Genomic DNA, 25685 nt, shown 5'->3' with positions numbered 1-25685 from the left:
AGACTCACTGAATGTGTGGGGCGGGCTGCAGTGCACGAGTGAGTAATGTATGTATGCTCACCGCTGAAGTGTCCCGGCTTCACGGAAGTCTGTGAGTCCTCCTGTCCTCCTCCGAGTCCCTTCCCCCTGCCTATGTAAATATCGTGACCTCGGCGATATGAATATCGCCTAGGCCACAGAACGATAGTCGATATCATATCGACTATCGTTCAGCCCTATTATTCGGCACAAAATTATTCGGCCTTTTGACTTATTCGGCCGAACACCGAAAGTGCCATTTTTTCTATTTTCGGCCGAACATTATTCGGTGCATCCCTACAATAAATGTAATTTACCACAAGTGGACTCCGATAAAGCTGTAGAAACAGCTCTGCAATAATCAAGAGAAATGGGAGGCACCTGAGCTAAATTTCAATTGTTGTTGCAAAGGATTTGAATGCTTATGACATGGTGATATTTCAGTTTTTTTATTTTTAATAAATTTAGACATTTTTAGAATTCTGTCTTTGCTTTTGTCATTATGGGGTACGGAGTGGAGGTTTAATGAGAAAAAAAATGAATTTAAACAACGGTAGTATCAGGCTGCAACACGATAAAACTGAAAAAAGTGAAGGGAGTTTGAATACTTAATGAATGCACTGTTGATGTAGGGAAACTGGAAAGAGCATAGGACTGTTTGCTGTGATGTGTAGCATAGAGACAGTGTTAACAGTGGAGCCACCTGGGACGTGTAATCCTTTTAAAGACTGGAGAGAGTATATGATTTCTAGAAAAGGCTTAATTTCTGCCCCATCTTGCGTCTCAGCCCATGCTGTCCAGAACAAAGGTCCGGGGACAAGGTTTAGTGTCAGAGTAAGCAGAACTTCTGTCTGAGTCCGATCAGAATTTGTGGTCTTTGTATAAACCTAAATGTGAAGAAAAATGTGGAAAAAAAATCAGCTACAGCTCCTATCTTCAGAGGTTTGATTTAAAATAAAATTCCAGGATAACCCTATTAAATCTACCTAAATTTGAAAAAAAATCAGCTACAGCTCCCACCTTCAGAGGTTTGATTTAAAATAAAATTCCAGGATAACCCTATCAAATCTTTACAATGACCCCCCCCCCCCCCCCTTCCTAGCACCTATTCTGACTTACCTGTGTAAGAAAGATATATGTGTATTTACCCATCTTCAGGCCGCTCCAGTCACATGATCTTCTGTGTGTCAGCCAGTGCCGGATGAAGGGAGGAGAGAATGCTGGACAACGGCTGGCAATGCCCAGGAGTGGTGATTAGTTATCTTTAAAATGCTCCCCTTCTAACACTCCTAACCAACTTATGTAAGATTTCTGTATACTTATTTTCAGGTCGCTCTGGTTTGGTCACGTGATCCGGCTCCCCTGTGTCTGCCAGCAAAGGCTGCAGGGGAGAGGAGCACCAACAACGGTTTAGCTAGGTTTATCCTGGAATTCTACTTTAAAGTTACAGAAAAGGACAGTTATCCTTTTTGTTTCAATTTTTTTTTGGCAAAAAAATTGATCTCAAACCTTAATATGCAAGTTCTTTCTAAATTAAAATGCATTTACTCGTTAATACCATGCCCAATAAATAAAAAAAACTATGTTTGCAGTTTACTGTGTAATATTTGACTATGTTCTTTAACACCACCAGCCAGAAAAATGGAATAAAATAAAATTGGTGGTGACCCAGGAAGATGTGGAGTTGGCGTACCAGGAGGCAATGATGAACATGGCTCGACTAAACCGAACTGGTACTGAAAATTGCTCTTCAGTCTGTTTCAATAGTAAAAGCTATTTGTTTTTGCTGCTGTTTTATGTGTGGAGCTTTGTATTTCTTGCTATTAAACTTCATTATTACTCTTCCTTTTCTCTTTATATACACAACCTGAACCGTTTCGGCAAGGGCTTTTCCAGTTGAGTATTGGTTTTGGGGGAATGCAAGAATCTTTTCTGCTGCTCTTTTTTCCTGAACCTCTCAGGATAGAAATCTAGAAAGCCAGGGTTTTTTTAAGGTTACTTGCCCTGGAGCTTTTATCCATTTCTTTCACAACTTACTGAGTGAATGACCCAAATCAAGCATGTACATAATGGGTGAATTGGCATGTACATTGTTTATGTAGGTCAATGGCTTGCCAAGTAGTGACAGAAGGAGGATAACAAACCTTTCAGTAGTACCTTCAAAAACAAACTGGCAGTGGCAGCTTCCAAAATTTCTACCTTGACCTCTTCCCTTAAAAGCAAATATTATGCATGATTATAAGAAAACAGTGTTGTAAAGCGTTAGCACTTTCTATTAAAAATTTCACTTCTAAAAGAAAGTAGCATAGAGTTGGATGCACTCCGGACCACTGCAATTATACTAAATTGCTGTATCCGGAGTGTCTCTTTGTGTTTTATGTTTTATATTTTGTGTACTTTACACTATTTTTGCAAGCAAGCTAAGATTATGGGGTCTGTAAAATGGATGTTTATGTAGTGGTTTAAATATTAAATCATGTTATGACATTCTTGCTTGCAATAACATCTGAATATTATGTGACCTTTAAGCTTGTTACATGGCATAATAAAACTGTACCTTAATCTTATCGTGGACTAGGTTGGAATAAGAACTGCAGTCGACAATGTTTTTTACAGCTTGTTTGATATCCATGTCAGGATTTTACCCAAAGAAACCTCTGCTTTGAAAAACATGGAGGCTACCAATTCCAGCCTTCCCTTCTGAAAATGCTAGTTCCTAGCTGTCATGCTGATCGTCTTTTTTAATGACTGAAACAAGTACTAAAGCCAATAAAAAAAGGTGTATCTGACGTTCAGATTTTGCCTTGATTTCATTTGTTCCAGGCCTGTTCCAGATAAGTAAAGATTACAGAGCATGGCAGTTAGGCAAATGGCAGATTAAAAAAGGGGTCAGAAAAGAGAGCCTGTGTGTTTCTCTTGCCAAGTTTTCTTTACCCTCCTACCAGCTAGTCCTAAATTGTACCTCCAGGCATTGACTAAAACATTAATTTGGAGCTTCCAGTGTCAGCTAACAGATTCTCTGGGGTTCACAGTCAGTTGCTATCACTTAAAATTTGCTCATTTGTTGGCATTACCCAGATTGGCCCTAAAACCCTTTCCCTCTCTAGATCATGTTCCAACCCTGGGACATTGTCCCCTGGCTTGTTAAAATTTTTAGGGGCAGCTACTGGGAAGACAGTTCCTATTGATGTTGACATGCCCTGAAAACTACAGATATGTAACTAATTCATAGTGTCATCAAGATACCTACAAAGATGCTCTAGTCCTGCTAGCACATACAGGTACACACTAGGGCTGTTGGCACACACAGACTGGGGCTCCTGGTACTGTACACACAAATACTCTTACACAGGTACACACAGAAACAGAAAGGCACTTGCTGTGTTGATTATTGGCTGTTTTTCTTCCAGACACCTCCTAGTAGTGAAATTGAATTCAAAGGGACCACAAATAGAGACTTCACAGCTCTTTCACACCAATAAGTTGCACTCAATACATGGCTGCTGGTGCACACTGAGAAACAGAGAGCCAGTACGTCGATCCTTGCTCATTACACTCTTGCATTTGTTTTTTCACAGAACGTTATTTTCTGTTAACACAGCAGTGTTGCACAAGGTGTTGGACTTGGGAGTGAGTTGAGGGATGACGATTAGCCTCATACTGAAGATCAGTGTTTTCAATATTTGCCCCAAAACAACACATGCTATTTTCTTAGTCTTTTAATATTTCCATCTAACTCTTGTACAAGTGGCAAGCCATTGACATGAAATGGTGTTCAATTGCCTGCACAGTTTTTCTGTTGATCATTAATGACATATACATCCAAGATTGTTTTGTGAGTACAGTAAATATACTGAGCAGATGTTTTTGCCGCCAGCCTTACCTTGGAAAAATAGAGACTGGAAATATCTTTTAGATTACTGATTCCCCTCAGAGCTCTTGAAATGCCCAAAGACACACAATGGTTACTGTTGTTTCACATCTGTTCTCTGTATCTTTTTTATGCAGTTTTAATTGAGATTATAAAATAAACATTCATTTATCACTGTATACATTATGCAACAATGCTTATCTCTCAAAATAAACTAGAGGTATAGCAAACTAGATGTTTTCAGTATGTGAAGTCTATAAAAGTAAGGCAGAGGTTAGTCTGTCATTACCAAGTTAATATTGCATGATCTTTAAGGCAGACTTTTCACCTAGTTTCTCTGCACCAACAAATGTGCATGAAAGCCTGTTTTTATCTCCTAGCATCGTGTTATTTCTGTACAGCTTAATTAGAAGTGTATATTTAGCAATATTCCTTGCTTTGTGCTGTCAGGGAAATGCCCTGAAATCTCATAACCATGTATATGGCTGTAACATTTTATTAATTGGTTACTGTGTGTAGCAGCAGTTATGTTTTCCAGATCTACCTGAAAAAGAAAATACATCACTTCTACCCCTATCAGCTGTTTTAAAATAAGCAACATAGGGTCCATGCACACTGGGCCTGGGGGAAAAAAAAAACGCTGCTTCAACAGGAGTTGCGGATATTTTTACCATGTCTGTAGAAGCAGCTCTATGTTATCCTATGTGTCCATGTACATTAGGATGTTTAGAGGCATATTGCAGACTGGGTTCACACTGATGCCAATTGGATGCGGGTTTACCCGCATCCAAATTGCGTGACAGAAGACTGACTGTCTCTCAATGGAGCCTGTTTACATCTCCAGGGCGGCTGCGGAGCGCATTGCACAAGGATCCTGTGCGTCTTTGACTCAGTTTCAGGTCCGAATTCAGGCAAAAATTCGGGCCTGATTCGTCCCTAAAACAGAGAACAGGGACGCACCGGACCCCTGCTGTGAGCTGTGTCTGCACACAGTGGGAACTCAGCGTTTAGAGGCAGGAAAAAAACAAACCTTCTGGATTGTCTTTTCGAGAGCCTGGAAAAAAAAACGCTTAATGCTCATAAATGATTCTAAACGTGGGGGTTAGGAGCATTTTCATTTTCGAGAGTACAAAATGAGCAGAGGGGAATGTTTTGGGGAAAAAAATGCTTGCAAACGCCCCTAAACTCTCCTGAATAGTTGTGCAATATGAGCTACCATGAGCATTGTTCTGCTTTTTCTGCCAGTGGTTCTAGCATTTTTTTCTGCTCCTGGTGCACATGAACCCTTAAAGTGACTCTGTCACTCAACTATACAAAAAAAAAATTGCTGACAGGTATAAAGTTTAACAACTTTTAGTGCCCTTGCTCGACTTGAATGATGGACCATTCTAGTTAAGTAATTCTCTAGCACTTTCAGGCTCCTTTCATGCGTCCTTCGGCTTCAAGGGATTATACTGGGGTGATGCCTGCCTCCGTTTTTTGAGCAGACAGTCGGCTTTCTTGTGATAACAACCGATGCAGCTGCACGGCTGTTATCGCAAGCAGCAGGAGGAGGTGCCCCTCTCGCCGTTTTGTCTGGGTCTCCGCCGGGTGACCCGAGTGACCAGCCGGCATGTCCGCCAGCTGGCCAGAGTCCCAAACAAACCCAGATTCAGCATTGATCGAGTCTCCAATATAGGAACCCAGAAACAATGTCATGACATCACTTCCAGGTACTGGAGCCTTAAAGGCGCCAGATTTAAAAAAAAAAAAGACTTGGCGTTTTAAATGCTTTTAAGTGCAAATACCCCAGATCCCTCCATAAAGTGTACCTGTCACTGCCTATTACTGTCACAAGGGATGTTAAACAGTGGTAAAAGGTACAGAGTAAAAAAAAAAAAAAAAAAAAACTTGCTCGTGCGCAGAAGCAAACACATACATAAGTCGTGCCTGCAAATGTAAACAGTGTTCAAACCACACACGTGAGGTATGGCCCTGATCGTTAGAGCGAGAGTAATAATTCTAGCACAAGACCTCCTCTGTAACTCTAAACCGGTAACTGTTAGAAATTTTTAAAGCGTCATCTATGGAGGTTTTGAAGTATTTTAGTTTGTCACCATTCCACGAGTGTGTGCAATTTTAAAGCATGACATGTTAGGTATCTATTTACTCAGCGTAACATCATCTTTCACATTATACAAAAAAATTGGCCTAACTTTACTGGTTTTTTTTTTTTCATGAAAGTGTATTTTTTCTTTCGTTCATTGACGGACGCTCCATAAATAATAACTAGTGGGTTATATTGCCTCCTCCAGGAGTAAGAATAGGCAGAACAAAAAACACCTGGATACGCTCATGGGCTGTCCTCAGCTGGTATATAATCCCCCTTTCTGCTCTAGGTAATCAGTTTTAATCTGCCTAGTCAGGAGTAAGGACCTAGGCTCCCTGCTGGGATCTCTGTTCCTAGCAATTTCCTCCTTCCTTACATCTTTTTTGTTTTTTCTCTCGGGAGATCTACAATCAACTTACGGGCTGATTCAGTGGTCCTTGCCAGCCCAGCCAGCGAGGGCATGCAGACCACAGCTACACGCTAGGTCGGCTGTGACATAGTCTCACAGACAGAGGCTGGCCCGCGAGTTAAACGTCTCGTAGGGTAGCATAGGACCGGGCTTGGGTCTGAGTCGCAGCGGTCCCTTGGCTGACAGCTCCTCTACTTCGGTGGCGAGAAGTTCTGTCTGGAGCGTTACCCGCACCATGGAAGGGTAAGTACAATCCCCCCTCTCCCCTTTTGGTGGTTTCCTTTGGGATGGACGCGGGTAACCTCCAGGGACGGTCAGACCTGCCTGCTGGTTCCCTCCTCCCATCCTTAAATCCCTCAATGAGCTGGGCTTCCCCCTCTCGCATTCCCCCCTGTCTGGGCCTAGAGTCTGGTGGGGATCCCAGGGCAGAGAATGCAGCAGAGACCCCCGGGGTCTCCCCCATCCCCCAAAATCCCCCCCCCCCCGATCCCCACTCTGTAAGGGTCCTGGGATAGTGTGTGTCCCACCCTGGTAGTCTGGAGGGAGACCCCTAGGTGCATGCCCTAATGTTTGCAGTGTGGGTATAGTGCAGGGGGGTCCCAGTGCAGAGTGCGCAGCAGAGTCTCCCCTAAATGTGTGTCCTACCTTCAAGGAGGGTCCCTTTGTAGAGGGTGCAGGAAAGCTCATGGCAGCATGCTTCAGGGTTTGTAGCCGACGGTGGCCATTTTTTCTTAGTCTGGCTAAGTCATTTGTGACAAAACACGTCGGCTTACTACGTGCTGACGTTGCCACATGATACCCTGGAAGGACGGGCGATGCTAGATTAGCCGGCTGGCTATATATTTTTGTGCTTTTTATCTGGATTGCTGTAAGTGCATTTATTTTCCTTACTAATAAATTGATACAGTTTACACTATGAATGACTATTTTTTCTTTCATGGGGAGTGATGGTAGTCATGGTGATTACGTGGTGCTAAATTACCTTTTTGGATCCATACATTTTGCGACGCTTCCTGCCCCAGAGGCCTTGGCTGGGTTATCCCACAAGTGTTGACGACCTTGAAGGTCACAAATTTCTGGTATGAGGCAGTTTAGTGCAGTGAAGGCTTTCTTATTACAGGAGAATTGCACAGCTGCATCCTGGCCAATCTACATGTTTTGGATAAAATCACTGGTGTTTTTTCTTGATACACATTGATATGGATTTTTTTTCACATTGATGTTAATTATCACATTATGGACATTTATTTTATTAATGATTTAATAAATTTTTTCATTTCTATCACATTATATAGCGCAACTGTTTTGAGATTCTGGTTTGTTATTGTGTTTGTCTTGTACTTAGGCTGCTGCTTTTTTTTTCTTTGGTGTAAGCGCAGATTTTTTTTTCCTTGGTTGCCGTTTAAAAGGGGCTGTTTCCTCTTGAGGGGTGCTTTTCTTTAAACCTTTCTTTTTCAGACGGGGCTCCTGTGACCCGGTTAAGGCTCCTGTGTCCTGGTTAAGGGCTCTTGGGTTATTTTCCCCACCTCTCTTTTTCTCTCTTTTTCACCTCACTGCTTTTGGACGTCCCGCTAGTTATGATTTATGGAGCGCTGTGTCCTTCGATGAACGAAAGAGAAAATGTGATTTTTGTACTTACCGTAAAATCCATTTCTCGGAGTTCGACAGACACAGCACCCACCCTTCAAAGGAGTTCTGATACTTCTAATACTGCTTGCTACTAAACTGATTTCCTAGAGCAGAGGGGGGTTATATACCAGCTGAGGATGGCCCATGGGTGTAGCCAGGTGTTTTTTGTTCTGCCTAGTCCTACTCCTGGAGGAGGCAATATAACCCACTAGTTATGATTTATGGAGCGATGTGTCCATCGATGAACTCAGAGAAATGGATTTTACGATAAGTACCAAAATCCATTTTTTTCAGGCTTAGGCATAAAAAGGGTTAATTATCAACTGTAGCAGTTGTATATTATTTTATTCAATCTAAACCTCAGTCAGAAAATAATGAACAGCAAGAGATAAAAAAAACAAGACTGTGGATGTCGATTATCAGCACAGTTAATATTTTAGGACATCACAGTTGGTAATGTAGGTCTAGTAAAAACACCAGCAGTGTTCCAATTTTGTTTTTATAGTTTTGTACTTGTATAGACAGATCCCAAGAGCAAGTTACCCGATACACAATTTGCTATATTGTGCTTTCTGGCCTGCCTATCATTTTACGTATGTGTATCTAGCTATCTATGAGATGCATAGATTTCAAGAAACTTAAATGATTATAATATATTTGTACTCTTTCTTGTTCCAGCTGCCGGCCTTATGCACACATTTAATGCACATGCAGCTACAGACATAACAGGGTTTGGAATTTTAGGACATGCACAAAACTTGGCTAAACAGCAACGAAATGAAGTTTCCTTTGTAATTCATAATCTGCCTGTACTAGCTAAGATGGCCGCTGTCAGCAAGGCATGTGGGAATATGTTTGGTCTTATGCATGGCTCTTGTCCTGAAACCTCAGGTGAGTTTTACTATAAGTGTTAAAAAATTATTACTATACCACTGGCTTAACTGCTATCTTATGTTTTATTTACACACCATGGTATGCTAATATGTTGTTCCTCCGTGAGCTTTATTTCATTTTAAACCATTCCCGCCTGCCCTATAGGCAAATGACGGCTGGAAAGTGGTTGCATTGTCCTGACCGGACATCATATGACGGCGGCAGGATAATGCGGGGCGCGCAGAGCGGCGATCAGTGATGCGGCGTGTCAGTCTGACTCACCGCATCTTCGATCTCGGTAAAGAGCCTACTGACGTAGGCTTTTTACCATGTGACCAGCCGTGTCCAATCACGACTGGTCACATAGTAAACAGGAAGAGCCGTTGATCGGCTTTCCTCAGTACGTGCCTGACAGGCACAAGTAAAGGAGCTCCGATCTGCAGCTCTCCTGACGGGGGGGGGGGGTCTGCACTGGTAATCGGATCATTGATTACCAGTGCAGACCCTCAGGGTGGGGGGGTGCCACTAGAACCACCAGGGATGCCCACCCATGACCCCAGGGATGCCCCCCAGTGCCCTCCCCATCAGTGCTGCCCGCCAGTGCCCATCATTGCCATCTATCAGTGCCGCCCACCAGTGCCCATTATTGCCCATCAGTGCCACCCGTCAGTGCCACCTATCAGTGCCCAGCAGTGCCGCCTATCCGTGCCCAGCAGTGCCGCCTATCAGTGCCCACCAATGCTGCATATCAGTGCCACCCATCAGTGCCTCCTCATCAGTGCCTGTCAGTGCAGTCTCATCAGTGCAGGAAAAAACGTATTTATTTACAAAATTGTATAACCTAAACAAAAAAACTTTTTTTTTTTTTTTTTTCAAACTTTTCGGTCTTTTTTTTATTTGTTTAGCAAAAAAGAAAAAAACATGTGGTGATCAAATACCACCAAAAGAAAGCTCTATTTGTGGGGGAAAAAAAATACATACATTTGGTGTAGGTACAGTGTTGCATGACCGCGCAATTGTCATTCAAAATGCAACAGCGCTAAATGCTGAAAATTGGCCTGGGCAGGAAGGGGGTGAAATTGCCCTGTATTAAAGTTGTTAAAGTGAACATGTGTTTTTTTTTTTTTTTTTTTTTTATTTTGCATGTAGTCAAATTTGTATTTCTTATGTGGATTACAGCAATTTAGCTTATTGATTAGTGCCAAAAAGAGTATGAATGTTCTATTTAAAAAAAATACACTGCTCAAAAAGAGGAACACTTTTCAATCGGAGTATAGCATCAAATCAATTAAACTGCTGGGATATTGATCTGGTCAGTTAAGTAGCAGAGAGGTTTGGTAATCAGTTTCGCTAAGTGAATGAAAATCAATGACAAATAATCGCTTGGTGAAAAATGATAAATAATGGTAAATAATGTGACCATAAACTCAAATACTGTGATAAACAATAATAAATATTGAATCAAAAAAATTGGTGATATTGAAAGTCCCAATACACAGTGCAAGTAGAGTGACACAATATTACTGTGACAGATAAGTCCCAATTCACAGTGCAACTAAAGTGACACAATAATAAATAAATAAATGAATCTTCATCTGTGATTAAAGTGCTGCATGCTTCACTCCAAGTGATCCACGTGACAATGGTAAGATTAGCAGCTCACCTCAAGGAAAGACTCATGAGAGCCTAAATACGCATAGGGTAAAATCACAGTCGCCTGGTAAGCCCTCCTGCCACCGCCTCCAAACAATCATTCAAGTTGTATACGGCATCGATGAAGAAATAAAAAGGAAATCTAGTGCTCTCTGTCTCAGTAAAAGGCTATTTATTACATATGCTGAAATCGCACTTACATTGTATAGCACTTAAGCAGTGCAAGCTATCTCGGCATTCAGACACTTCCTGGTACCTCCGGGATCAGCGTAATGATGCGCAGGCTCCTCCCCCGTACGCGTTGCGTCATCGACTTCGTCAGCGGGGTCACATGAGTTTATGGTCACATTATTTACCATTATTTATCATTTTTCACCAAGCGATTATTTGTCATTGATTTTCATTCACTTAGCGCAGCAATATTTTTTATTCATTATCTCAGGTGTTTTGTGTTTGGCACTGATTGCTTGCAGCTTTGTGCTCATCACTTGTATATTTAGATAGGGATTGCGTTGATTATTTTTATTCTTTATGGTAATCAGTTTCAGCTGCTTTGGGGTAATGAAATTAAAAGGTGCACTAAATGGGCAACAATAAGACAACCTCCAAAATGGCAATAGTTTTACAGGTAGAGGTCACTGACCTTTTTTTCCCTACTCCTCTTTTCTGACTGTTTTTCACTAGTTTTGCATGTGGCTAGGGTCAGTGTTACCACTGGTAGCATGAGGCGATAACTAGACCCTTTAGAGTTTACCCAGGCAGTCCAACTCCTCCATGATGGCACATCAATATGTGCCATTGCCAGAAAGTTTGCTGTGTCTCCCAGCACAGTCTTAAGAGCATGAATTAGATTCCAGGAGACAGGCAGTTATTCTAGGACAGTGGTTCTCAACTCTGGTCCTCACGACCAACTAGCAGGCCTGATTTTAAGTATAACCATGGGGAGATGCAGACCAGATTACTGCAATCACTGAGCAGCAAAATATATCACCTGTGATGTATTTCAGTTATCTTGCAAACCTGGCCTGTTAGTGGGTCCCGAGGACCGGAGTTGAGAACCACTGCTCTAGGAGAACTGGACAGGGCTGTAGAAGGTCCCTAAATCATCAGCAGGACCAGTATCTGCTCCTTTGTGCAAGGAGAAACAAGATAAGCACTGCCAGAGCCCTACAAAATGACCTCCAGCAGGCCACTGGTGTGAATGTCTCTGACCAAACAATCAGAAACAGACTTCATGAGGGTGGCCTGAGGGCCCGACATCCTCCAATGGACACTGTGCTCACTGCCCGGCACTGTGGAGCTCGATTGGCATTTGCCATTGAACACCAGAATTGGTAGGTCCGCCAATGGCGCCCTGTGCTTTTCACAGATGAGAGCAGGTTCACCCTGAGCACAAGTGACGTGAAAGGGTCTGGAGAAGCCTTGGAGAATGTTATGCTGCCTGTAACATCGTTAAGCATGACCAGTTTGGTGGTGGGTCTGAGGGGGCATATCTATGGAGGGTTGCACAGACCTCTACAGGCTAGACAATGGCACCCTGACTACCATTAGGTATCGGGATGAAATCCTTGGACCCATTGTAAGACCCTATGCTGGTGCAGTGGGTCCTGGGTTCCTTCTGGTGCAAGACCATGCCCGGCCTCATATGATGAGAGTATGCAGCCAGTTCCTGGAGGATGAAGGAATTGATACCATTGAATGGCCCCCACGCTCGCCTGACCTAAATCCAATAGAACCCCAGGGACATTTTATTTGTGGTCCATCCGACGCTGCCAGGTTGCACCTCAGTCTGTTCAGGAGCTCAGTGATGCCCTGCTCCAGATCTGGGAGGAAATGCCCCATGACACTATCCATCCTCTCAGAAGCATTGCCCAATGTGGTCAGGCATGCATACAAGCATGTTGAGGCCATAAAGACTACTAAGCACCATTTTGAGTTGCTGCAATGAAATTTCAGCAAAATGGACTAGCCTGCTGCATAATTTTTTCACTTTGATTTTCGGGGTGTCTTTGAATTCAGCCCCCTCTGTATGTTGATAATTTCCATCAAACGATAAGGCATCCTTTCATTCCTAACTCATTACCAAGTCCATATCAGTATAGATATCCAGCATGATGTTTTTAAAGTGTTCCTTTAATTTTTTGAGCAATGTACAATTACCTGAATTCAAAGTGTTAATCTTACTATGACGATTCATTCCTTTTGGCATGTTCTCATCACATATTAGCACATTGTTCTTTCATGAGTTTTTTTAAATCTTTATGTTGAAAATATGAACTAAGATTTCCTCGTGGACATTTCAATTTATCACGAACGGCAGCTATATAAAAAGGTTTCAGTGGATGTATGAGCCTACGTATTTCTTTTAGAAAGGCTTGAATGTCTGTTTCCCAGAGAACTATGCTTGTTAGAGCATCTTCTTCACGTAGAGCCTCAGTTGCCATATATGTCAAGAGCCTAGTAACCAGACTAAGGACTTGTTCCGCTGGGCTAAAGTAATGTGCTTTTAGGAATATTTAGCTTGCATTTGAGATCAATTTTAGATGCTTTTGAGATTATCCAGTGTTACTTGCTATGTGCATTTGACCTCTTTGTAAGCTGTATCAATATGTTTTAAGCTGCTTTATGCATTCACATTGGCTTGTATAGGGATATAGAAACCAATCTGATGCTAACAAAAGCCCATTGGAATAGTCCCATATCAATATTTCGGTGGAATTCAGCTGTCAACCACTTTACCAAATTAAATAAAAAGATATGGAATAATGCAAATTCCTAAAAACATTTTCTAATTACAGTGTCTTAGTGTTTTTAATACACAAAATGTATCTTAAAGCTTGGCTGACCATATTAAAGGGGAGAGGATGCATCTCTGTGTTTTATTGCTTTTATATGCAGCATTCTTTTTTATTTTTCCCTCCGCTTTGAACACTAAAATAAAGCATTTCCAAATGTAACCCTGTTTTCATGTTTCTGTTATGCATTCTTTTACAGGAGGTCTTTTGATTTGTTTGCCACGAGAACAGGCTGCACGCTTCTGTGCTGAGATTAAATCCCCCAAGTATGGAGAAGGTCACCAAGCATGGATTATTGGCATTGTAGAAAAGGGCAACCGTACTGCCAGAATCATAGACAAGCCACGAATCATTGAAGTTGCTCCTCAAGTGGCTACTCAAAATGTTAACCCAACTCCTGGTGCCACTTCTTAATTAAGGCTTACCTAGCTTTTTTTGTTTTGTTTTTAAATAGACCCTATTCTTTACCATCATACAATTTAAATAATTGTAAAAAAAAAGTATATATATATAAATATATATCATTGTGTCTGCCTATTTCTTGGCCTTGGGTCCAGTACAGGATGGGTATGACTTAAGAAGTAAAAATTCATTGCCTTTTTTTTTTTTTTTTTTTTTTTTTTCCTTTTTTTTTTTTTTTTTTATGTTGGTTTTTCCCTACTTCCTGTTACATTAACTGAAGATGCACCTAATCTTAAGGCAGCTTCTAAGTTGACGAATTGTTATCCGATACAGTTGATTCATTTTGAATCTATAGACACTTATCTCTTGCCGCATAGGCTCTTTTTTTAAAGGTGCTTTCACCCAGCACAGACATTGCCATTAGTAGTGTCAAACAAGAAGTTAGTGTCTTCATTTATATATGTGTATTTATCATTATTGGTCTGACGATGTTGGATGCCCTTCAAATAATTATGGAGAGGCAATAAATAAATGGGTTGTGGATTGTGGCCGGAGGGTGCATGTTTGATTGCTTTTTTTTTTTTTTTTTTCTCGCAGTTTAGGCTTGTTAAGGCTAGAGCCCTTTATAGCCCTGTGCCCTCCTTGACTTCTATATACATTGTTTAGTGAACTCCTCCACCTTGTCAATGCTAAATATATTTCTATTACATTGATGGGTGCAAGGTGTACACGTTATGCTTAAAGCACTTCTGTTTAAGAAGATTTGTTTTCTCTAAATCTAATATTTACCATATTATTAACAAATCTACTTTCATATTAGTAGCACATGCAAATCTCTTGCAGTGTGGTTAGATGTGTTAAAAGTACAATATAATTGCAGACCACCTGCAAACAAAGTTAAAAGTTGCCTACGTCACTTCAGTTCAGTAAATATGTGCGCACACGTAAATACAAAACCGTTTTTAAGTATAATCAATAACTTTTCTGTTCTGTGGTTGGTAGTGTTTCATACATTTTTATATTTTGTATAGTGATTACATGCCTTTATATTTTTTCCTTTATAAATCAGCAGCTGTTAAGTAGTTGGTAGCTCTTTCCTTTCCAATTTTGGTGCATGAGTTTGTGATCTAATAAAACAAAAATTGACATTGCCAACATTGCAGCTTCAACTCCAAACTTGTTATTCAAATAAATATTTAATTTTTTTTATTGCTCTTGTACAACTTGAGTGTTTTTTCTTTTCTTGCTACCAAATCAACCTGGAGTTTTCAATTTCTGCATCAGATACTATCACTAGATTCACTGGTTCACTAGAAGATAAATACATTCATTATATTCATTTAGTTCACAATGTAGTGCAAGTGCGAACTTAAAATGTATGCATTACAATTTCTGTGTCAAATATATTTTTGTGCACATATGAATGTGGTATTTACTTTTTTTTTTTTTAAGTGATGTGCTTTTTGGGGATTATTCCTTATTCACATGCTGATTTTTACATTAAGTATCCTCCAGTATAAATAAAATTGGCCCCGTTTTCTCAGTCATGCTATATGTCATTTGCTCCTAGCTCTTTAACATTAGGTTTACACTGTTAGGGGGGTGGGACAGAGTGTAAATCGCACGTTCTCACACCCACAGCCAAAACATGCTGTTCTTTTGCAGACTCGTGGGTTGCAATTAATTTGTAATGCCACTGGCACACATCTTAAAATTCAGCATGTATTCAGGTGCAGCTGTGATTTTTAAAAGGTGTCGGGACCTTTTCCCTGCTTTTTCACATAGGCGCACAGCATCCCTTTCAAATTAATGGGCTGATGTGCCCATTCAAACATGAGCCACACAAAATGCAACAGTGTGAACCTAGCCTTCAGGCTAATATTGCTTCACCATTATATATATCATATGCTGCAATGTAAGTCCTACAATTGAAGGAGTAATAGTGGGGATACAACAGATATGATCTAAATACTATTCACTGAGTCTTAAAACAGCATTTGTTCTTTTTGTTGCAAGTAACACATTGAATGTGTGTTAAGACAGTTTGTCATTGGATTGTATGAACTTTCATTATATAAAAGGTATAACATGCCAATCTACTTGACATACAGAATATGTTATTTTTTTTAAATAGCTGTGTTTCCAAAGAATCAGAACCACCTCCTTAAAGAATATTTTACTCTACCATTTCATATCCCTGATATGTGCCTGTTGCACCATGTACTTGTGTTTAAAAAAAAAAAAAAGTATCCTGTTCCATTTGTACTGCTTCCTTTTGTGTTCCTGCTTTTCTGTTTCAAACTGACCACACTAGCCATGACAGCACATCCATTACCGCATGGTTAATTATCTGGCTGTGCTGGGAGTACGCCTGCCTGTCCTCCAATGATCAGACTTCTGCTGGCATGCCCCCTCTACAAAACCATTCATTGGGAATAGCATTGTACTGCGGTTTCTCCACACCTAGCTCTCTAAGCCCCTCATGCACTTATACAAAAGAAAAAAAGGGCACACACACACTATAGTACCAAAAGTATCAGGATGCCTGCCTTTGAATGCACATGAACTTTAAAGGAATACCAGTCTCAGTCCATGGGTTCAATATTGAGTTTGCCCATCCTTTGCAGCTATAACAGCTTTAACTCTTCTGGTAAGGCTGTCCACAAGATTTAGAAGTGTGTCTATGGGAATGTTTGACCATTCTTCCAGGAAAAATGAATAAAAGAAACTTAAACTTAAATCTGCGCTGGTGATTCTTAATAAGTGATGCAGCTGAACACTAATATCTCTGATACCAGATACGTGCTACATGCAGGTTACAAGTTTTTATCATTTGAGTGCAATACTTTCTTAAATTATTGGGTTTTATGGTATCACAATATGTTGAATCCTTATTTTGCATACATTCTGGTCTGCTGAGAGCAAACGGGAAGTGAGAGGAAATCTACCCCTAGGAAGGGAACAACAACAACCCAAAATTTTCAAAATCCAGCTGTCACAGTTCAATCTTCTGACCAGGACCACAGACTGCAAAACAAATGTTAGAGGGATGTTAACCCATCCCAATGTGAAATAAATAGGGGAAATCCAAAACCACCCCCTATTTAAATTATAAATATGTATTATCTTGTCCTGTTCCTGTAGTTAGCTAGTCTATCAAAGCTCTTATAATATTAATGGTGGTGATACCAATATTCGCTATAAAAAAAAAAAACCCCACAATGCTCATATATTCAAAGGTCTTGTTTAATTACAAAGAAAGTAGCACATTTACATAAAAACAATGGATAGTAATACACAGCATATGAAACAAAAGAACAGGGATTATACATTACGCGAATCCTTCCTAAAGGCCTATGCGAGAACATCCTTCAGGAGAGGAATTCCCATTTGCAACCCCTTGTTACAAACACCCTGCTGTAAACTGATTCGCCTGGTGCTTCAACATGACCTCTAGCAGGCCATATGGCTCTGTGATAACCAGAGAGAAAAAATCATTAATGTCTGATGTTAATCATGTTGCGTCTTCCAACACTATGTTATCCAAAACTTAAAAATTATTTGTTGGCTGGAGTTGCACTTAAAAATGTACCTGTTCGAACTCGCATATAAATTCAACCTAAGAACAAACCTACAGAACCTATCTTGTTTGTAACCCGGGGACTGCCTGTGTGTGTATATAAATACACTGCTCAAAAATTTAAGGAACACTTTTTAATCAGAGTATATCATCAAATTAAACTCCTGGGATATTGATCTGGTCAGTTAAGTAGCAGAGGGGGTTGTTAGTCATTTTCAACTGCTTTGGGGTTAAATTAACAACAGGGGCACTAGATGGGCAACAATTAGACAACCTCCAAAACAGAATGGTTTTACAGGTGGAGGCCACGGGAATTATGTTCCCTACTCTTTTCTGACTGTTTTTCACTAGTTTTGCATTTGGCTAGTGTCAGTGTCACTACTGGTATCATGAGGTGGTACCTGGACCCTATAGAGCAGGAATATGCAAACTGTGGCCCTCCAGCTGTTGCAAAACTAAAAGTCCCATCATGCCTCTGCCTTTGGGTGTCCTGCTTGAGGCTGTCAGAGTCTTGCTATGCCTCATGGGACTTTGTAGTTCTGCAACAGCTAGGGGACCACAGTTTGCATATGCCTGTATAAACATTGCACAGGCATTCCAACTCCTCCAGGAAGGCACATCAATACCTGCCATTGCCAGAAGGTTTGCTGTGTCTCCCAGCACAGTCTTAAAGGCATGCAGGAGATTCCAGGGGACCAACAGTTACTCTAGGAGATCTGGACAGGGCCGTAGAAGGTCCTTAACCCATCAGCAGGACCGGTATCTGCTTCTTAGTGCAAGGAGGAACATGATGAGCACCACCAGAGCCCTACAAAATGACCTCCAGCAGGCCACTGGTGGGAATGTCTCTGACCAAACTATCAGAAACAGACTTTGGGATGGTGGCCTGAGGGCCCAACATCCTCTAGTGGGCCCTGTGCTGAGCACAGTGGAGCTCGATTGAACACTAGAATTGGCAGGTCCGCCACTGGCACCCTGTGCTTTTCACATATGAGCGCAGGTTCACCCTGAGCACATGTGAAAGAGTCTGGAAAAGCCGTAGAGAATGTTATGCTGCCTGTAACATCGTTCAGCATGACCGGTTTGGTGGTGGGTCAGTGATGGTCTGGGGAGGCATATCCATGGAGGGATGCACAGACCTCTACAGGCTGGACAATGGCACTCTGACAGTTGCTGGATGATGAAGGAATTGATACCATTAAATGGCCCCCATGCTCGCCTGACCTAAATCTAATAGAACACCTCTGGGACATTATGTTTTGATCCATCTGACACCACCAGGTTGCACCTCAGTCTGTTCAGGAGCTCAGTGATGCTCCGGTCCAGATCTAAGAGGAAATACCCCAGGACACCATCCGTCGTCTCATTAGAAGCATGCCCCGACGTTGTCAGGCATGCATACAAGCACGTGGGGGCCATACAAACTACACGTGGAGTACCATTTTGAGTTGCTGCAATAAAATTTCAGCAAAATGGACTAGCCTGCTGCAAACATTTTTAACTTGGATTTTCGGGGGGGGGGGCCTTTGAATTCAGCCCTCTGTAGGTTGATCATTTTCATTTCAATTAAATGATGTGGCATCCTTTCCTTCCTAACACATTACCTAGTCCATATCAGTATAGATATCCAGCTTAATATTTTTCCCCATTGAGATCTGATGTGTTTACAAAGTGTTCCTTTAATGTTTTTAAGCAGTGCATATAATGGGTTAAAACATAATGGGTTGCTTTACAAGGTAAGGGTTCACATATACTTGAACCACTTCCTGCCCAGCCGTTGCATGTTAACGACTGGGGGAGATTTTCGCCAATGCAGGTGGACATACCATACACCCCCTCATTTGCCGCTTGTACGCGGCTGCTAGAGTGTGCGCCCCCGGTGATTGCTTTGTCCCTCAGCCACAGCGGGTCGAAGGTACAGGACCAAAGAAATTGGTCTTGTACCATGTTATCACTGCCCAATCCCATTGATTACATATGTAAACAAAAATTATTGATTCTCTCTTCTTACATAGAGATCATCTCTGAGAGTAAAGAGAGCCATTTTCCAGCATCCTGTGAGTGATTACATCTGTCACGCAAAATCAATAATGCCTGATCACAGTGTCCCTGAGCGCTAGCCCACCAGTGTAGTCAATAACCAGTGCAGCCAGCCACCTTTCCCAGTGCCGCTAATGCAGCCAGCAACAGTTTATTGGCAGTGACACCAGTCAAGGCCCTGATTGCATACCTGTGTCAGGGAAGCTATACAAATATGCACTTGCATCAATGTCCTGATCAGCACAACACCAGTACCAGTGTCAACAGGGTCAGTGAAATCAACAATACTGTTTTGATTACTAGTCACGCCAATGTCAGCAAAGCCATTCAAGCTAGCAACAGTGTATTGATCACTGCCACACCAGTAGAGTATCATCAGAACCAGTGTCCTGAACGCTATGTCCAAAAAAAGGTTCACAAGTGTCGAGGCCTTTCAGATTCTGAGTATAACAGATGAGAGTAGTTAGGCCGAGCTCTCACTATCAGATTTAGGTTCAGAATATTGATCTGTAAAGAGCAGTGGTTCAGTAACTGCCTCTGATTCAGCGTGTCCCTACAAAAAGAATCAGGCATACTGAACAGCAGCCGGCGAGCACCAGCAGTGCAGTCCATCCTTGTGAATGGTGCCGGCGAGCACCAGCAGCACAGTACACCGAGATGAAAGGCCAAGTACAAGTAGTGGGCAGTCATACCAGCTACAAAGGATTAGGGCCCATACTAGTATCCCAGAGGCAGTTTCAAATCCATTGCGACTGTCCTCTAATTCAGCAGCACCTCTTTTCCCCCATTTACAATGCAAACAGGTATTCAGGAAGAAACAAAAAAATGTTACACCCTTTCAGTTTTTTTTAATTGTTTTTTACCGAAGATTTCTTGAATTCAGTTGTGAACCAATGTAATCTGTTTGCCCAGCAGTACATCACCAGTAATAAAGATTTCATTTATGCTCATCCATTTAAATCAAAGCCCATCACAGTTGAAGAATTCAAAACCTTTATTGGCTTTACCCTAAATATTGAGATGCCTGCATTTTAACAATTCCCTGTGCCCTTCAAGAAGTCACCCTGAATTTGATCAGCTTTATACAATTAAGCCACTTATAAATTATTTTTCCCCCAAATTTTCAAAAATGTGTACTCCCGTAAAAAACAATCTGTTAATATGTCCCCCAAATATTTTATAGGCAAGCATCAAACAGTATATGCCCAGTAAGCGTGCCTGATATGGGGTGAAGGGGGACAATTCCCTGAGATGCTCTCTCTTATCAAAATAGGCAACCCCCCCCCCCCCCCCCAAAAAAAAAAAAAAATGCAGTGTATGCATCAAAGACAAAATAAGGTATGATACACGTTACTATTGTCCTGACGGTCCCTCACAACCTGGCTTCTGCATAAAGGATGGCTCACTACAATTTTAGTGTTCCTCTTATGTCTGACTACCTGCCTGAACTGATCCTTTACCTGTATACTGACCGCATCCAGCCTGTTTATCAACCATGTTTCTGCTTGCTGCCTGGACCAATCCGTTTGCCTGTTTGATGATCACGTCTCTGCCTGTCACTGGTACTGACTCATCTGTGTGTCCACCAACCCTGTGTGGACAACTGCCCACGTGGAACCACAGGTATTAGAGCTGCACGATTAATCGTAACAGAATCGAGATCGCGATTCACTCCCCCTGACGATCTTACCATGAAACTTGCTTGATTCTTTACATAGCTGCGAGGGAGCAGCTGTCAAAAAAAAAAAAAGCCTCCCACAAAAGCCTATCAGCATTAGTCTCCCACTGAACTGTAAACACAAATGATTACATTGTATCTTTTCTTTCCCTCTGCCGGAGGAAGGAAGTTTAACCTCTTAAAGACTAAACCTTTTTCCTACACTTGTTGCTTGCAAGTTAAATCAGTTTATTTTTCCTAGAAAAGTAGTTAGAACCCCCAAACATTTATATATATATTTTTTTTTAGCAGAAACCCTGCAGAATAAAATGGTGATTGTTGTAAATTTTTATGTCACACTGTATTTGCGCAGCAGTCTTTCAAACGCAATTAATACACTTTAATGAATAAAAAAATAAAACAAAACCGTAAAGTTATCCCAATTTTTTTTATAATGTAAAAGATGTTACACAGAGAATCGTGATCTTTATTCCAAGCAAAAAAATCGTGATTCTCATTTTGGCCAGAATCGTGCAGCTCTAACAGGTATTATTGTTTAGCCTTTGTTCAGCCTCATACTTCCTGGCCTGTGAGCATATCATTTTGCTATGGGGGCAGCTATATACCAGTAGGTTAGGCCTGCTTGGCTTTTTGGAATCAGGACGGCTGTGGGTAAAGCTATATTCCTTGACCATTTTTGCAAAGGTAACTATTACAGTACATTGTTTTTATACAGTTGTTATAACTACTCTTTGTGGAAGACCATCATTTTTTGCTATTTGGTGGATGAAATTGTTAACCACTTAAGCCCCGGAGGATTTGGCTGCCCAAAGACCAGGCCCTATTTTACGATTCGGCACTGCGTGAATTTAACGGACAATTGCGTGGTCGTGCAACACTATACCCAAATGAAATTGAGGTCCTTTTTTTCTCACAAACAGAGCTTTCTTTTGGTGGTATTTGATCACCTGTGCGATTTTTACTTTTTGTGCTATAAACAAAAAAAGAGCAACAATTTTGAAAAAATAATATTTTTCACATTTTATATGAAATTCCCCCTCAAAAAAATGTAAAAATCAAACTTTTGTAACATTTTAGGCCAATTTGTTTTCTGCTACATATGTTTGGTAAAAAAAAAATCGCAATAAGCGTATTTTGATTGGTTTGCGCAAAAGTTATTGCGTTTACTAACTAAGGGAAAGATTGTTTTTTTTTAAGGAGTAATGGCAGTGATCTGCGATTTTTCTTTTTGCGGGACTGCGACATTGCGGCGGACAGATCGGACCATTGACTGACATTTTTGACACTTTTGGGGGTACCAGTGACATTACTACAGTAATCAGTGCTATACATCTGCACTGTTACTGTAAAAATGACACTGACAGGGAAAGGGTTAACTTTATTAGTAATCAAGGGGTTAAGTGTGTCCCTAGGGGCGTGCTTCTAACTGTAAAGGGGCGTGGCTAGTGATGTAACCACAGAGACATACGATCCTACATAGCAGGATCGTATGATCTCTGCAGTTAGATCAGGGAGAATGACAGGCGGATTTGTTATCAGTCGCCTGCCTTTCTCTCTCTGCACCGGGAGATCGCGCGGACATGTCAGAGAACGAGCGGGAGCGTGCGGTGCGCGCTCCCCCCTAGAGGCTCTCGGGCGAGCGATGTAGTACTACGTCACTTTGCCTGTACGGGGCTGACTGCCGCAGTAAATATACTGTGGGCGGTCGGCAAGTGGTTAATAAGGGCAATGGGAGGTAAGAGTTCTCACTCCAGCTACACAAAAATAAGGAGCAAAGGCTCAGGTTGACTGCTTTTTTATCATGCTTCTAAATGCTCCTTTCCTTCTCCAAGTCAGGTTTTAGTTCCCAATCTCACAATTCTTTTTCCACTCCCTTGGCCTCAGGGTGTTTTAACCACTTTACCGCTGAGTACTGGAATAGTACTGCGGCAAAGTGGCTCGTTCCCATCTGACGACGTAGACGTACGTCGCCAGACTCCTCCCCTGTAGGCGGCGCTCGCGCACCGCCGGAGGCGCGCTCCCGCTGTTTTCATTCACAGCGGGAGTCGGGCCAGGGGAGGAGCTGCTCTGCCCCAATCGTCGGGGATCTAGCGTGGAGATCCGCCCGCCTGTGTAAACACAAGCGGGCGGATCTCCTAAGTGACAGGGAGTGACAGATCGGAGTGTTCAGCATAGCTGGACATCCGATCTGTCCCTGGCTCACACGGTCACCTCCCCCCCCACACGTCAGTAAGCACCAGGCATACATTAACCCCTCCCTCTCCAATAAAGTTAACCCCTTCCCTGCCAGTGTCATTTTTACAGTAACAGTGCATATGTATAGCACTGATTACTGCAGTAATGTCACTGGTAACCCCAAAAGTGTCAAAAATGTCAGTCAAGGGTCCGATCTGTCCGCCGCAATGTCGCAGTCCCGCAAAAAAAAAAATCGCAGATCGCCGCCATTACTCGTTAAAAAAAAAAACACCAAAAATGACATAAATCTTTCCCTTTGTTAGTAAACGCAATAACTTTTGCGCAAACCAATCAAAATACGCTTATTGCGATTTTTTTTTTACCAAACATGGGTAGCAGAAAACAAATTGGCCAAAACTTTAAAAAAAAATTGGTTTTTACATCTTTTTTGGGGGGAATTTCATATAAAAAAATGTGAAAAATATTGTTATTTCTTCAAAATAAACGCTCTTTGTTTATAGCGCAAAAAGTAAAAATCGCACAGGTGATCAAATACCACCAAAAGAAAGCTCTGTTTGTGGGAAAAAAAGGACGTCAATTTAGTTTAGGTACGGCGTCGCACGACCGCGCAATTGTCAGTTAAAGTCGCACAGCGCCGAATCGCAAAAAGTGGCCCAGACGTAAGACAGCAAAATGCTCTAGTGGTAAAGTGGTTAAACATCCTTAGCAATCCAAGGGCTGAAAACCTGCACATAAATCCACCTCTACAGGGGCGGACTGACAACTCATGGGGCAAAAGGAGATCACGGCCCTCTGTGTCCCTGCCCACACTGAAGCCACACCCACACAAAGCCTCACCTCCATATTGCCAAGACAAGGCATTTTGGAGGCTCTTTATTTAGTAATGTTCAGTGATAGGACACATAGCAGTCTATATATGTAGAAATATTTAGTGACAGGACAGTTTGGAGGGTGTGTAGTAATGACATAGTAGAAGCTCCTGCGTTATATCAAGTCTCCTCAGAGAATTTTGTTGCTAGGAGATCCTGGGAGGGAGGACACACACCTCACAGAGAGGAGGACAAACCGCATTATATAAGCTCTGTCACCTCAGAGGAGCCTCCATTCATCATATCACCTCAGACGCCTCCATCCTTTATTTTATCCCAAAGGGAGCCTCCATCAACTTGCACACAGTCTTTTCTCCTCTGACAGAACGTTTCCCCAGTAGAGGGTTACCACTCTCCCATCGGCCTAGACTGCTCCAGCTGCTGCCTAGACCTCGCTAATTGGGCAGAGCCACTGGCGGAGGACAACAGCAACATGGCCAGCCTGACCTCCATTGCCAGCCATGTGTACACATTGCTGTGATGGTCAATTGATGAGATTTTGGGGACCTCGACTGCAGCCCCTGATACACCAAAAGGATGTGCATATTATTTAGTGCTAGATATACTGCAAAAGACTGTCAGAGACTACCGTCCTACCACAGAAGACAGTCAGAGACTGCCGAACCTATCACAGGAGACGGTAGGAGACTGCAGAAATGATACAGTAGACAGAGACTGCGGAATTACAAAAGGAGACAGACTGTGGACCTACTACAGAAGATCGTCAGAGACTCCAGATCTACACAGGAGACGATCAGAGACTGCGGCCATACTTCTGCAGACGGTCACTGACTGCAGACATACTACAGGAGACAATTAATGACTGCAGACATACTACAGGAGACAATGAGAGACTGCAGACATACTACATGGAATGGTCAGAGAATGCAGACATACTACAGGAGAAGGTCAGAGACTGCAGACATGCTACAGGAGACGCTCGGAGACTGCAGACATGCTCTATGGAATGGTCAGAGACTGCAGACATACTACAGGAGATGGTGAGAGACCGCAGACATGCTACAGGAGATGGTCAGAGACTGCAGACATGCTACAGGAGACGGTCAGAGACTGCAGACATGCTACAGGAGATGGTCAGAGACTGCAGACATGCTACAGGAGACAGTCAGACATACTACAGGAGACAGTCAGAGACTGAGGACATACTTCAGGAGACAGCCAGAGACTGCGGACATACTTCAGGAGACAGTCAGGGACTACAGACATGCTACAGGAGACGGTCAGAGACTGCAGACATGCTACAGGAGATGGTCAGAGACTGCAGACATGCTACAGGAGACAGTCAGACATACCACAGGAGACAGTCAGAGACTGAGGACATACTTCAGGAGACAGCCAGAGACTGCGGACATACTTCAGGAGACAGTCAGGGACTACAGACATGCTACAAGAGACGGTAAGAGACTGTAGACATACTACAGGAGATGGTACAGGAGACAGTCAGGGACTGCAGACATACTACAGGAGATAGTCAGAGACTGCAGATATACCACAGGAGACAGTCAGAGACTGCGGATATACTACAGGAGACAGCCAGAGATTGCGGACATAGTACAGGAGAC

General features: G+C 42.1%; 1 protein-coding gene across 2 annotated transcripts in view; it reads left to right on the top strand.

Annotated features, from left to right (window-relative positions):
* The window catches only part of SEPHS1 (selenophosphate synthetase 1), a 118157-nt gene extending 103209 nt beyond the window's left edge, over positions 1-14948 (top strand). For both annotated transcript variants that reach the window (XM_082257138.1, XM_082257137.1), the window contains exons 7-9: positions 1652-1751; positions 8695-8907; positions 13537-14948. In XM_082257138.1, coding sequence (XP_082113264.1) covers positions 1652-1751; positions 8695-8907; positions 13537-13751 — 528 coding nt within the window. In that variant the 3' untranslated portion in view covers positions 13752-14948. The remainder of the gene's footprint in view (positions 1-1651; positions 1752-8694; positions 8908-13536) is intronic.
* Positions 14949-25685: the final 10737 nt, after the last annotated feature.

This window comes from Pelophylax lessonae (assembly GCF_965119305.1).
Source record: "Pelophylax lessonae genome assembly, chromosome: 4".
Classification (NCBI taxonomy): domain Eukaryota; kingdom Metazoa; phylum Chordata; class Amphibia; order Anura; family Ranidae; genus Pelophylax; species Pelophylax lessonae.
The sequence above is the reverse complement of the archived record's forward strand: the minus strand, read 5'-3'. Positions and strand labels throughout refer to the sequence as shown.